At 32.0% G+C, this 13,661-nt stretch overlaps 2 protein-coding genes across 2 annotated transcripts in view; both read right to left on the reverse strand.

Annotated features, from left to right (window-relative positions):
* Nucleotides 1–3,252: 3,252 nt before the first annotated feature.
* LOC111715472 (regulating synaptic membrane exocytosis protein 3-like) lies at nucleotides 3,253–7,719 on the reverse strand. The gene is made up of 8 exons (XM_023490801.1): nucleotides 7,713–7,719; nucleotides 7,564–7,621; nucleotides 6,555–6,659; nucleotides 6,450–6,489; nucleotides 6,234–6,357; nucleotides 5,484–5,623; nucleotides 4,967–5,143; nucleotides 3,253–4,885 (listed from the first exon to the last, which is right to left on the reverse strand). Exons 1-8 carry the CDS (start codon nucleotides 7,717–7,719, stop codon nucleotides 4,820–4,822), a joined length of 717 nt encoding a protein of 238 aa, XP_023346569.1. The 3' UTR covers nucleotides 3,253–4,819.
* A 396-nt stretch (nucleotides 7,720–8,115) lies between these two features.
* LOC111715664 (regulating synaptic membrane exocytosis protein 1) overlaps nucleotides 8,116–13,661 on the reverse strand; it is a gene marked incomplete in the record, with an annotated part of 52,189 nt that continues 46,643 nt past the window's right edge. Inside the window, 5 exon segments of the mRNA XM_023491022.1 lie at nucleotides 8,116–9,748; nucleotides 9,830–10,006; nucleotides 10,344–10,483; nucleotides 11,094–11,217; nucleotides 11,442–11,523. Coding sequence (XP_023346790.1) covers nucleotides 9,683–9,748; nucleotides 9,830–10,006; nucleotides 10,344–10,483; nucleotides 11,094–11,217; nucleotides 11,442–11,523 — 589 coding nt within the window.

Consider the following 13,661-nt stretch of genomic DNA (forward strand, 5'->3'; position numbering starts at 1 on the left):
AACATTTCTTTACGTTATGGTCAAAAAAGTTGTAGATATTAGAAAAATAACGTTACATTTCCACAAAACGCTAACGTTGGGGGTATATTTCTCTAACGTTAACGTTTAACGTTAACGTTTAACGTTAACGTTAGGTATGAGCTCCTATAACGTTAACGTTTAACGTTCACGTTATATAGAATATATCCAAACGTTACACATTATTGTAACGTAACGTACAAAAACGTACATTTTACGTTACGTTACACTATCGTTGACATCTCTACTCTGCAAAACTTTGAAAAAATAATGGCTTTGTTTGTATTCTTATTTCTAATTTCTAAAATTTTCTTGTCGTCAATATAGTATGTTAAGATCTTAAATAAATCTAATATGGATATGACATTATTGAGAAGTAAAAATGTATTTTTCATTGCCCATACCCTTTTTTCTATTAAAAAACATCTATTTGTAATGAAATTGACTATTACTTTAGAATTTAAAATCATTTAGAATATGTTGACTTTTAAATTATTTTCGTAAAAGATATTCAATTTTAAAATCAACCTTTTTTAAAAACAAAGTAACAAGTTAACAACTCGCAATAGTTCTGGGATAATTACCTCCAAGATTCTATGGGGGGTAATTACCCCCAGGATTCTTGGTGGGGGGGGGGGGTAATTAACCCCAGGATTCTAAGGGGAGGGGGGTAAATAACCCCAATAACCCCCCTTATTTACGCCACTGAGAATAAGATAATATTGGATAGAGAGAATAGGAGAATATTGCAGAAAGAGAATATTGGATAAAGAGAATATTGGATAAAGAGAATATTGGATAAAGAAAATCAAAGAATATATTAAACAGGTTTGTCCTAAGTGTGTTTTGAGTTAAATTATGTTTTAAACTTCGGAGTATATGCTGTCGATCTTTTTCAAATGTGATAATTAAATCTTTTTTGCCTACGGCCATGGCTAACTTTATGCTATCTATATATAAATTTGGCTTGTCTGTCTGTTTGTTTGTATCCAATAAACGTCAAAATGGCTGAACCGATCGGGCCCAATTTTTTTGTGGTACATCACGTCACCACAGGGAAGGTTTTTGAATGATCAAAATTTCAAATATTTGTCTGCACTACAGTACAAAAGATGCGCACACCTCTGAAGTAATTTTCCTTACATTATAACCTTGGAAATCAGTTAATTTCATGAGATGCAAGAATGTAATGCAAGGCAAGTTATTTCAGAAGTGTACACATCTTTTGTACTGCAGTGTACTGTCTCTGACATGGGATCCATCTTTCACATGAAAAAACCAATGAAATATTCTGGTCATAGGAAACTATTGTGTGAATTATCAAAATTATCAAAATGTTATGCTTTTAACCTCCTCGGACACTAAACGAACACTGATGCATCTATTCTTGTTCACAAATTCCTCCCAAAGAGAACTGGTTTCAATGTGTACGCAGAGTATACACGGCCGCAATTAACTTTCCTTGCATTACACCCTTGATGAGATGTATTAATTAAAAGCTTGTAATATTTTTAATATTTTGCTGTTTTGACGCAATAAGTCTTCGTCTAGAATATTTCCCCAAAAATAATATTTATTCAAAGGGAACGCTTTTCCACATTCAAAGTAAAAGTTTCTCAAAGGAATTGAGTCTTTTCCTATTCCCTATATCTTTGCAACCCATTGTCAGAGACCTATGGATATTTCAAACTATGATATCTGTTAGATCTAATAATCTGAGTTTGAAATATCAAAGGTACTCGAGTATACAGTCATACACTATCAAGCTCCCAGTATTTAGGGATTAAAAAAGTATAGAGTTTGTGGCAAAGACTCAATTCCTTAACACAAAACCAAGAATCTGTTACGACCTTCTGATTTTGTACAGTGAAACCCTTAATAACGAATACATCGAAATAATTCATCAAATGTCGTATTCTTCACTTTCTGATAATGGAATGTTGCAGATATTTAGTTTTTTAATTAAATGATTATATGGAACTCTTTAAAACTGTTCCCGCATATTCATGGCTATTTATTTATTTTCGCAAATACTGAAATTTACGTAATATAGTAAAAAACTCATTGAAAAATTGTCAAGACGACATTTGATAAATTCTTCCGATGTATTCGTTATTAGGGGGTTTCACTGTAGCTCTTCTAGTTTTGATTTGTATACGCAAAGTATCAAAAGAGCCAGTTGATCCGGTTAAATATTTGAATACAACACAGAGAGAATAGAATCCAAGGAATCTAAAATGCAGAAGATGTTTTATGTATTCTAAAAATGAAACTCACGGTTTACAACTGTCTCTCCATTACGACTTCTCTTTGTTTCGATTTAAATTTTTCTCAGTTGTTAAAGGGACTGGAGGCGTAATTACAAGATACCCTCCATGCCAAGATAGCAACGAACCCTTGAAACCTTTATCTTATCAAAAATGTATAAGATATCGTCGTTTTTCTGCCTCAAAAAGTGTCTAAATCAGTTCAATTCGTTAGCAAGAAATGCGCAAATCACTTATGCAGAAAAACCAGAAGTTTAAAAAAATGTTTAAACAAACAAAACATGCATATCTAATTCATACTATCAGACATAGCTTTTAAGGAAATAGAATTGTAAAACTGGTATATTGCCATCTCTACACGGAGGGTCACTTGAAATTACACGTTCAGTCCCTTTTAAGAAACAAGCATAATTTTGATACAGGGTTGCCCACAAAGATTGAGACGTTTTTTACCTATCTGAACTTAAATATTAGTTGAAGTGCGTTGCCCGTGTAATTTTCAAAAAGTCTAATTTTAGAAATAAAAATAGAATATTTTTTATAGCCTATATATGTTAAAAAATGTCAGCCAATTCATTCCAGCCGTTTGGCCAGCTCTAGCTAACATATATACATATATATATATAAATATATATATATATGTTAGCTAAAGCTATGCGTATATTATATTGTATATTATATATATATGTATAGCTCTAGCTAACATATATATATATATATATGTGAGCGAAGAGCTTTATTTTATAGGTAGATAAGAATTGAAAAGTTAAATTTGACTTCTAGCTGTTTTATGTATTGACTTGTAATGAAGAGATAAATGATTCTGTAAAGATGATACAAGTTTATAGCTCCAGAGAACCATGATATGATACGTAGTGAACTCCATAAAGTCGCCTTTAAGGTCTCATCCTTTGTGGGTAACCCTGTATATACAGCGTACATATTAACATAATTTCAGGACTGCACATTAATATTCTATGTATATTTTGATAAAGTATATTGATATAGATATAATTCATATTATAAAAATCTCGTTCGTGAAATAGAAAATAGCTTGAGCTCTCAGCCAGGTATTTGTTGGGTTTATTTTGCATTTTGAATCAAAGTTATAGGGGTCAAGTCATTTTATAAGGAATCCAAAATAAACCCAAAAAATAGTTTGCTTTATAGATAAGATATACATAATACATATACACTGAATAGGGAAAAATTACAGCCGTCCTGTTTGATAATTTGGTGATTATACAATATATAAAGTTTGGGAAAACATGATCAAAATAAAAATAAATTTACTAAATAATAAAATAATTGATCACATTGATAAACTAAGCCTAGGATGAGAGTTAAAAAAAAATAGGTTAAAGAAAATATTCAGAGCCAATTTTTTACATCTAAAGCATTAATTTAAACGGTTTGATTAAGTTGTAGTTTAGCTTTTAATTTTGAGGGCTCAGAAAATTTATGAATCAGTTTTTATTTGAATTTTTATAGTAAGATTGATTTATTGATTATGAACTGAAGATTACTGCCCCTTTGCAATACAAAAATGGGGGAGTTCCCAATTCTGATCCAAAGGGGGGAGGGGGGTGGGGTAGTATTTAACTAGAATTAACAAAACGTTTCACCCTGTATATAATTTATAATGCATGTTTTTGCTGACATGGAAAGAATTATTTACGTATCTTTTTAAATTATAGTGTCAGACTTTAGGCAGCTTTATTATTATTTTGTAAATCAAAAACAAATTATTATTAATTTGAAGGTTTGATGACCAAACATTTCGCATCGCAATTATATCCATAAAATTCGTTAATGATATAAATGGTGGCATAGAATTCTAAACTCTAACTTTTTATCGCTTCATTTTTAAACCAACTAAATTGTCAGTTAATATCAGATTACACCAAGGTTTAATAGTTTTCATAATGATTTACTCCATTTCAAAACTTCAAAACTATTATTATTGAAAATAAACATAAGCTAAAGTTTAATTTCCTATATTTAGTAAAACCCGTTAAAGAGGAAAGTTAAATTCTAAAAAATGATATTATATCCTTGCAGCGTTTGACAGATGATTAAAGAGGTACTTAATGACTGAATTATTTATGAATGAAAAGTTTTATCGAAAAACAAATCTTGCAAAAACCTTCCAAGTCTTTTGGACACTTTTCCGAGGGAAGATTCTCCCATGATTATATTTTTCATCTCTGAGGTTCACTTGCATCAAGATCTAATCTCTAAATAATGAATTTATCACGTTGGAGTGCTGGTCCATTCTTTTTTTATACACGAACATTTTAGAATGTTTGTCTCAAGCTGAATGAGACGATCTGTGAATAGGTGACTAGGAGTTGGCCGGTCATTGAGATAAATGACCGTCTGTACCTCCGTATACTTTATAAAGAGTGTGCCCGGACCTTGGCAGCCCCTGGAGTTGGGTTCTCGTACATGAACAGCTGTATGAGAAGGCTACTAGAAAAAACTTTAATGTATATCCGCACTTTTGGTCGCAGGGTCCGAGTGCTGGCCAGGTGTCATGTACCGGAAACTGATATACTCTCCTCCGAAACCTGGTTTTGTATCTCAGTTTTAGAGTTATCCTGAAAATTAAAGATTGTCAAAACTTGTTCGAATATTCACTATTCTGATTTTTAGATATTTCATTAGTTGATGCTTCTAACCTGAAGGGCACTGTCTTTCCCACCACCTGGTGGTACGCTGACCAATGAGGATGTTCCAAAGAGTTTGTACCAACCAATCACGAGCTCAGAAAGGTCTAGGTTATCTAATAGGATTTGTGCTACTCCCATGAAAACCTTGGCACCCTCCACTCGTCCATAGTCCCCCCAGATAGTCACCTAAACAAATATTTAAATAATTTATAATTTAATAATTTGTTGCACAATTATTTTCCTGATGTATTGTGATGCAATATTTACAATATATATCGTTATACACGCATCAAACAAGAATTTAATCAATAGAAAGCTAGAAGTAGTTAAACTATGTATAATAGATATTTTTAAACAACTAGACAAATAGTTCTGCTTTCCGTACATAGGTTCAACTTTTTCTAGTTATTCATTAACTCTGAACTTAGTTTCCCTAAAAAGAACACGTTACGATTGCCAAAGTTGCAAGCTATCTGAAAAAAGTATGTTGTAGAGAAGGGGGGGGGGGCTGGGAGGCGGATCTAACCTGAAGAACACAACCCCCATATCTCTGGCTGAAGATGAGCTGCTGCTGGAAGAGTGGATCTAGAGTTCTACGAGCCTGGGATGTTTTTGCTTTAGCCAAGCATTTCTTCCCGCTTACAAGGTAAACCTTCACCCACGGAGCTGAAAATATATTTTATATTAGAACTGTTTACTAGGTCAGAGCTGCGATGTTTTTCACGGAGCTGAAAATATATTTTATGTTAGAACTGTTTACTAGGTCAGAGCTGCGATGTTTTTCACTGAAAAAATTTATTTTCAAATTGTCCCAGAAAATTGCAATGAGTTTTTCTCTATGCATATTTATACAAATTAAATATAACTCATCATTTAAGTTCAAAATATCCTGAAAGACCTCTTTTAGCTAGTCCAGCTAAAATCATTGGTAGTCGAATGCATATGCCGAGGGCGACCGGGGATCGTCTCATTTGATTTGATTTGATTTAATTAATATTTGAGTTGATTTGATTTGATTTATATCTGATTTGATTTATATTTGATTTGATTTGCAGTTAGCGATCAAAAGGACTGTGGGAGGAATTTAGTTCACGGCACTAAAAGAGGCTAAGTAAACCACGCAATATTTTACTAAACCTAAATCTACAGGAGTTTTCCTTATTTCAAACTATTTTTTGGTTTTACAAAAAATATATTGGTCGATTATGACGTCCAGATTGCTTGTGACAGTGAAGTTTGAAAAGATAAATTTAACAAGAAAAAAAATGTTTCTAACCTGGAAGCAGTTTTGAACCCGCTTTAGTCTGCAGCCCTCTAGCCCTGATAACTTCTAGTTCAAGGTTCCCGCGCCGGTCAATCAGGCTGAGCTGGATATCTCCCAGGACAGGAGATCCCAAAACCTGGAGAATTTATTCTTGATTTTTTATGATTATCAACAAAATATCTTAAAGCGTCCTTCTATGGTTGTGTTTAATCAGTAAACTCTATCTACCTGTCTACCAACAAGTTGACCAGTGTATAGTAAACTATATCTACCTGTCTACCAACAAGTTAGACTAAACAAATTTTTTCAGCTTGTTAATGATAAAATGGTTACTTGTCCTCTCCAATGATAGATCCAGAAAGGGGTTCTCCATCACTAGAAGCTGAACTAAAACCTCTTGTTAGGGTTCCACCGTGCTCAGGTATAATCTCTTCACTCCTAATACAATGCAAGGTTTAAAAAATCCGAACATTTTGTTTGATAGGATTTGAGATTTTGTCATTAACTCTGATTTTCAAATCCTTTTATCTTTTCAACCTGATGTTGTAGACCTTTAATATTTCATTATATACATTCAGTTAGGCCAAATAGTGAAAGATTTGGAATATCAAAGGTTTAAAACATAAGGTTGCAAAGATATAACGATTAGAAAATACGAGTTTGTGGCAAAAACTAATTTTTTTTACATTTTTAAACAGATTTTTCGAGTGTTAAGAAAAATTGTCCTATCCTGGATTAAAACAGTCTCCACCATGACACAATTCTACCCGTTCGTGGTTTTACATTGCATTACTTTTCTTTAGAATATTCTTTACGCAGTAATATTGTAATCCTTAAAAAGATTTATAGACTAAATTCCTGCAATCCTTTCATTAAAGAGTTTATCGTTTATAAGTCTCAAATTTTCTTTAATGAAAACATTGCATTGCTTAAATCACAAGAGTGTCCTTGAAACTTTATCTGAGAAGATTGAAGATATTTTCCATTTTCTATGTTTGAAATATTTTTTCTGATATTTCTAATTTGTTATTCTGCAAAAGAAATGCTCAAGTCACTTTGAAACGAAACCACAATAAAAATAATCCGTTTTCAAAATTAAAAACATCGATATCTAATTCATAATATATCAGATAAAGCTTTAAAGCGTATGATTGTGAATGATACTAATTGATTTCCAAAGATACTTTAAACTAAAGTTCATTTTCTTTTCTGTTGAAACCTTGAGTGTGGTCAAATACATCTCTTTGCATAAATGAACTTTTTTATTTTGAAGATTTGAGAATTTCTAATTTTACACTGCACTCCACGTTAGTTATTGAATTTTAATGTACACTGTACTTACCTATGTACTGTGATAGTAGTTCTTTTAGGTCCCAATAGTCCAAGTCTTCTTTTTCTACCTGGAAATAAGATTATGATTACTTTACACGCTCTAACAGTCAAGGGAAACCAACAACTTTCCAATATTTCATAGCGTTTCACACAATATACAAGTCATGCGATTATGTGTATTGTGTAAAGGTAAGCTTAAACTATATTTTTTTCAGGGTTTTTGAAAAGATCCCTTTAGGCTAAAGGGAAGTATTTAATTATATATATATATAAAGGGATCTTTTCAAAACCCCGAAAATATATATATATATATATATGTGAGCGAAGAGCTTTATTTTATAGGTAGATAAGAATTGAAAAGTTAAATTTGACTTCTAGCTGTTTTATGTATTGACTTGTAATGAAGAGATAAATGATTCTGTAAAGATGATACAAGTTTATAGCTCCAGAGAACCATGATATGATACGTAGTGAACTCCATAAAGTCGCCTTTAAGGTCTCATCCTTTGTGGGTAACCCTGTATATACAGCGTACATATTAACATAATTTCAGGACTGCACATTAATATTCTATGTATATTTTGATAAAGTATATTGATATAGATATAATTCATATTATAAAAATCTCGTTCGTGAAATAGAAAATAGCTTGAGCTCTCAGCCAGGTATTTGTTGGGTTTATTTTGCATTTTGAATCAAAGTTATAGGGGTCAAGTCATTTTATAAGGAATCCAAAATAAACCCAAAAAATAGTTTGCTTTATAGATAAGATATACATAATACATATACACTGAATAGGGAAAAATTACAGCCGTCCTGTTTGATAATTTGGTGATTATACAATATATAAAGTTTGGGAAAACATGATCAAAATAAAAATAAATTTACTAAATAATAAAATAATTGATCACATTGATAAACTAAGCCTAGGATGAGAGTTAAAAAAAAATAGGTTAAAGAAAATATTCAGAGCCAATTTTTTACATCTAAAGCATTAATTTAAACGGTTTGATTAAGTTGTAGTTTAGCTTTTAATTTTGAGGGCTCAGAAAATTTATGAATCAGTTTTTATTTGAATTTTTATAGTAAGATTGATTTATTGATTATGAACTGAAGATTACTGCCCCTTTGCAATACAAAAATGGGGGAGTTCCCAATTCTGATCCAAAGGGGGGAGGGGGGTGGGGTAGTATTTAACTAGAATTAACAAAACGTTTCACCCTGTATATAATTTATAATGCATGTTTTTGCTGACATGGAAAGAATTATTTACGTATCTTTTTAAATTATAGTGTCAGACTTTAGGCAGCTTTATTATTATTTTGTAAATCAAAAACAAATTATTATTAATTTGAAGGTTTGATGACCAAACATTTCGCATCGCAATTATATCCATAAAATTCGTTAATGATATAAATGGTGGCATAGAATTCTAAACTCTAACTTTTTATCGCTTCATTTTTAAACCAACTAAATTGTCAGTTAATATCAGATTACACCAAGGTTTAATAGTTTTCATAATGATTTACTCCATTTCAAAACTTCAAAACTATTATTATTGAAAATAAACATAAGCTAAAGTTTAATTTCCTATATTTAGTAAAACCCGTTAAAGAGGAAAGTTAAATTCTAAAAAATGATATTATATCCTTGCAGCGTTTGACAGATGATTAAAGAGGTACTTAATGACTGAATTATTTATGAATGAAAAGTTTTATCGAAAAACAAATCTTGCAAAAACCTTCCAAGTCTTTTGGACACTTTTCCGAGGGAAGATTCTCCCATGATTATATTTTTCATCTCTGAGGTTCACTTGCATCAAGATCTAATCTCTAAATAATGAATTTATCACGTTGGAGTGCTGGTCCATTCTTTTTTTATACACGAACATTTTAGAATGTTTGTCTCAAGCTGAATGAGACGATCTGTGAATAGGTGACTAGGAGTTGGCCGGTCATTGAGATAAATGACCGTCTGTACCTCCGTATACTTTATAAAGAGTGTGCCCGGACCTTGGCAGCCCCTGGAGTTGGGTTCTCGTACATGAACAGCTGTATGAGAAGGCTACTAGAAAAAACTTTAATGTATATCCGCACTTTTGGTCGCAGGGTCCGAGTGCTGGCCAGGTGTCATGTACCGGAAACTGATATACTCTCCTCCGAAACCTGGTTTTGTATCTCAGTTTTAGAGTTATCCTGAAAATTAAAGATTGTCAAAACTTGTTCGAATATTCACTATTCTGATTTTTAGATATTTCATTAGTTGATGCTTCTAACCTGAAGGGCACTGTCTTTCCCACCACCTGGTGGTACGCTGACCAATGAGGATGTTCCAAAGAGTTTGTACCAACCAATCACGAGCTCAGAAAGGTCTAGGTTATCTAATAGGATTTGTGCTACTCCCATGAAAACCTTGGCACCCTCCACTCGTCCATAGTCCCCCCAGATAGTCACCTAAACAAATATTTAAATAATTTATAATTTAATAATTTGTTGCACAATTATTTTCCTGATGTATTGTGATGCAATATTTACAATATATATCGTTATACACGCATCAAACAAGAATTTAATCAATAGAAAGCTAGAAGTAGTTAAACTATGTATAATAGATATTTTTAAACAACTAGACAAATAGTTCTGCTTTCCGTACATAGGTTCAACTTTTTCTAGTTATTCATTAACTCTGAACTTAGTTTCCCTAAAAAGAACACGTTACGATTGCCAAAGTTGCAAGCTATCTGAAAAAAGTATGTTGTAGAGAAGGGGGGGGCTGGGAGGCGGATCTAACCTGAAGAACACAACCCCCATATCTCTGGCTGAAGATGAGCTGCTGCTGGAAGAGTGGATCTAGAGTTCTACGAGCCTGGGATGTTTTTGCTTTAGCCAAGCATTTCTTCCCGCTTACAAGGTAAACCTTCACCCACGGAGCTGAAAATATATTTTATATTAGAACTGTTTACTAGGTCAGAGCTGCGATGTTTTTCACGGAGCTGAAAATATATTTTATGTTAGAACTGTTTACTAGGTCAGAGCTGCGATGTTTTTCACTGAAAAAATTTATTTTCAAATTGTCCCAGAAAATTGCAATGAGTTTTTCTCTATGCATATTTATACAAATTAAATATAACTCATCATTTAAGTTCAAAATATCCTGAAAGACCTCTTTTAGCTAGTCCAGCTAAAATCATTGGTAGTCGAATGCATATGCCGAGGGCGACCGGGGATCGTCTCATTTGATTTGATTTGATTTAATTAATATTTGAGTTGATTTGATTTGATTTATATCTGATTTGATTTATATTTGATTTGATTTGCAGTTAGCGATCAAAAGGACTGTGGGAGGAATTTAGTTCACGGCACTAAAAGAGGCTAAGTAAACCACGCAATATTTTACTAAACCTAAATCTACAGGAGTTTTCCTTATTTCAAACTATTTTTTGGTTTTACAAAAAATATATTGGTCGATTATGACGTCCAGATTGCTTGTGACAGTGAAGTTTGAAAAGATAAATTTAACAAGAAAAAAAATGTTTCTAACCTGGAAGCAGTTTTGAACCCGCTTTAGTCTGCAGCCCTCTAGCCCTGATAACTTCTAGTTCAAGGTTCCCGCGCCGGTCAATCAGGCTGAGCTGGATATCTCCCAGGACAGGAGATCCCAAAACCTGGAGAATTTATTCTTGATTTTTTATGATTATCAACAAAATATCTTAAAGCGTCCTTCTATGGTTGTGTTTAATCAGTAAACTCTATCTACCTGTCTACCAACAAGTTGACCAGTGTATAGTAAACTATATCTACCTGTCTACCAACAAGTTTACCAGTGTATAGTAAACTATATCTACCTGTCTACCAACAAGTTGACCAGTGTATAGTAAACTGTATCTACCTGTCTACCAACAAGTTGACCGGGTCCAAGACCTTCAATAAACTCAGACAACTGAGCATCTCTGGATTGACTGGATAACCAACTAAAATAGAAGATAGAGAGTTATAAGACATAATTTTCACAAATAAGATATTTTGAATCGTAAGTCCCTTCCCCCTATCTACCCTCCTTCTTTCTAAATAATATATGATGGTTTATTAGTTGGCATAGTGTTGTAACTCATGTCTCATCTTCAATTGTTATATAACAATATGTTCAAGGAATACTCAATAATAAATAGGCTTGGGCACACTCTCAACACTGGACAACCTTCTAGCTTTATTGTGACAATTTTCTTTTATAAATTGTAAAAGCTAGCTAGACTTCCAGGAATCTTTCTAGCAATAATTTTATATTTATAATGTTTCTATAATCTTAGCCATACTATTAATATTTTTCTGTTTTAAGTGGTTTCAACAAAATAGGAATTTTTTAGAGGCAACAAAACTAAAGACAAAAATATGATGTATATTATGTAAATATACTACTGCAAATTTTTAATTTCTCGATTTAATTTCTGTCTATCCTATAAATAATGTAAAACTATGTCAACGATGTTAAAAAATTATGATTAGTAAAGAGATGTTAAAAAATTAGGATTAATAAAGAGATGTTAAAAAATTATGATTAGTAAAGAGATGTTGAAAACTTATGATTAATAAAGAGATGTTGAACATGTATGAGAGAGTAATATCTAAAATGAGGTTTAAGGAAAGGAGGAGGGGGGAAGAAGACTAAATAATCTGAAAGCAGCTAGAACTGCATTTTGTCTAACTGCATATATACTGCATTATATACATACTGCAGTATTTTGAAAACAAGGAACTAAAACTAGGAACTGTAAAAACTAAAGACAATTTCCGTTAAAATCTTGGTTTTCCACATTGTCCATTTGGAAAATTCAATATCTTTAGAGTTTCAACTTTAACATATCACAATTAAAAAACTATTTTAAGATTTGAAACTGCTTTTTAATCAAAATTAATCCTGAAGATCCTAACTTACTTTAAAAATTCAAGCCCTGCAGTTTCCATTTTTGGATTGCACTCCATCATACTGTTTTATATTGCACTTTATCTTACAGTTTTATATTGTACTCTATCTTACAGTTTTATATTGTACTTTATCTTACAGTTTTATATTGCACTTTATCTTACAGTTTTAGATTGTACTTTATCTTACAGTTTTAGATTGTACTTTATCTTACAGTTTTATATTGCACTTTGTCTTACAGTTTTAGATTGAACTTTATCTTACAGTTTTATATTGCACTTTATCTTACAGTTTTATATTGTACTTTATCTTACAGTTTCAGATTGAACTTTATCTTACAGTTTTAGATTGAACTTTATCTTACAGTTTTAGATTGTACTTTATCTTACAGTTTTAGAGTTTTATCGATTCAGAACATTTTCATTTATCAATAGCAAAGACGCATGTCATATTTCTATCAAGAACAGAATTTTTGGCAGGAAAGAGTAGAAAATTCTAGAAAGCCACAATCAAAAACAATCAATTTTATGGTATAAAACCTTAAAAATTCGTTATTTACACTAATGACTGGTTTAATGGTTTAATAAGAAGTCATCTTTTTGAAGACATCTTGAAAAAAAAACTGAATTTAATTTAATCTGAAGTTACAATTTCAAGAAACCTTACATATAAAGAGGGGCAAGTTCGAATTAAAGGGAGTGACCGGCTTTGTAAGTTAGGTGAACTGAGTATGCAGTTTTGTGGAAAACTTCTTTCGGATTCATTTGAGACATATAAAACTTTTTAAAGATCTGTAAATCCTGAGTTTGAGCGCAAATTCAACGTTCAAAACTCCTACTTTGGGGGTGGATATGTTTTCAGAATTAGTTTTTTTTATTTAAAAAACAATTTTTAGCTTAAAAAGCAAGGTTATCTAATTAATCCTTCAATCAGACAGTTTAAAGGGTTCCGGATTGAATCGGGTATTCAACCTTTTGATTGGGTACTCACTGAAAATTACGTTTACACCCCCTATTCTCTCATATATATCTATAATATAAGGTTCTTTGATCTATATATATATATATCTTTATGTTATCATAAATATAAATTTATGTATATGTATGTTAGCTATGGCTGGCCAAACGATTCGACCAAAATGGCTGAACATTTTTAAAGGAACCCATGGGTATCCGGGGGGGGGGGGGG

The sequence above is a fragment of the Eurytemora carolleeae genome, unplaced genomic scaffold, assembly GCF_000591075.1.
Source record: "Eurytemora carolleeae unplaced genomic scaffold, Eaff_2.0 scaffold14, whole genome shotgun sequence".
NCBI classification, from domain to species: domain Eukaryota; kingdom Metazoa; phylum Arthropoda; class Copepoda; order Calanoida; family Temoridae; genus Eurytemora; species Eurytemora carolleeae.

Excerpts from the sequence above, each read along its gene's own strand:
- LOC111715472 (XM_023490801.1), bottom strand. Across the intron at positions 6,490-6,554 it reads TCTATCATTGGAGAGGACAA|ATATAGTTTACTATACACTG; the intron begins GTAACCATTTTA and ends GTAGACAGGTAG. Across the intron at positions 4,886-4,966 it reads GGAAAGACAGTGCCCTTCAG|GATAACTCTAAAACTGAGAT; the intron begins GTTAGAAGCATC and ends TTTAATTTTCAG.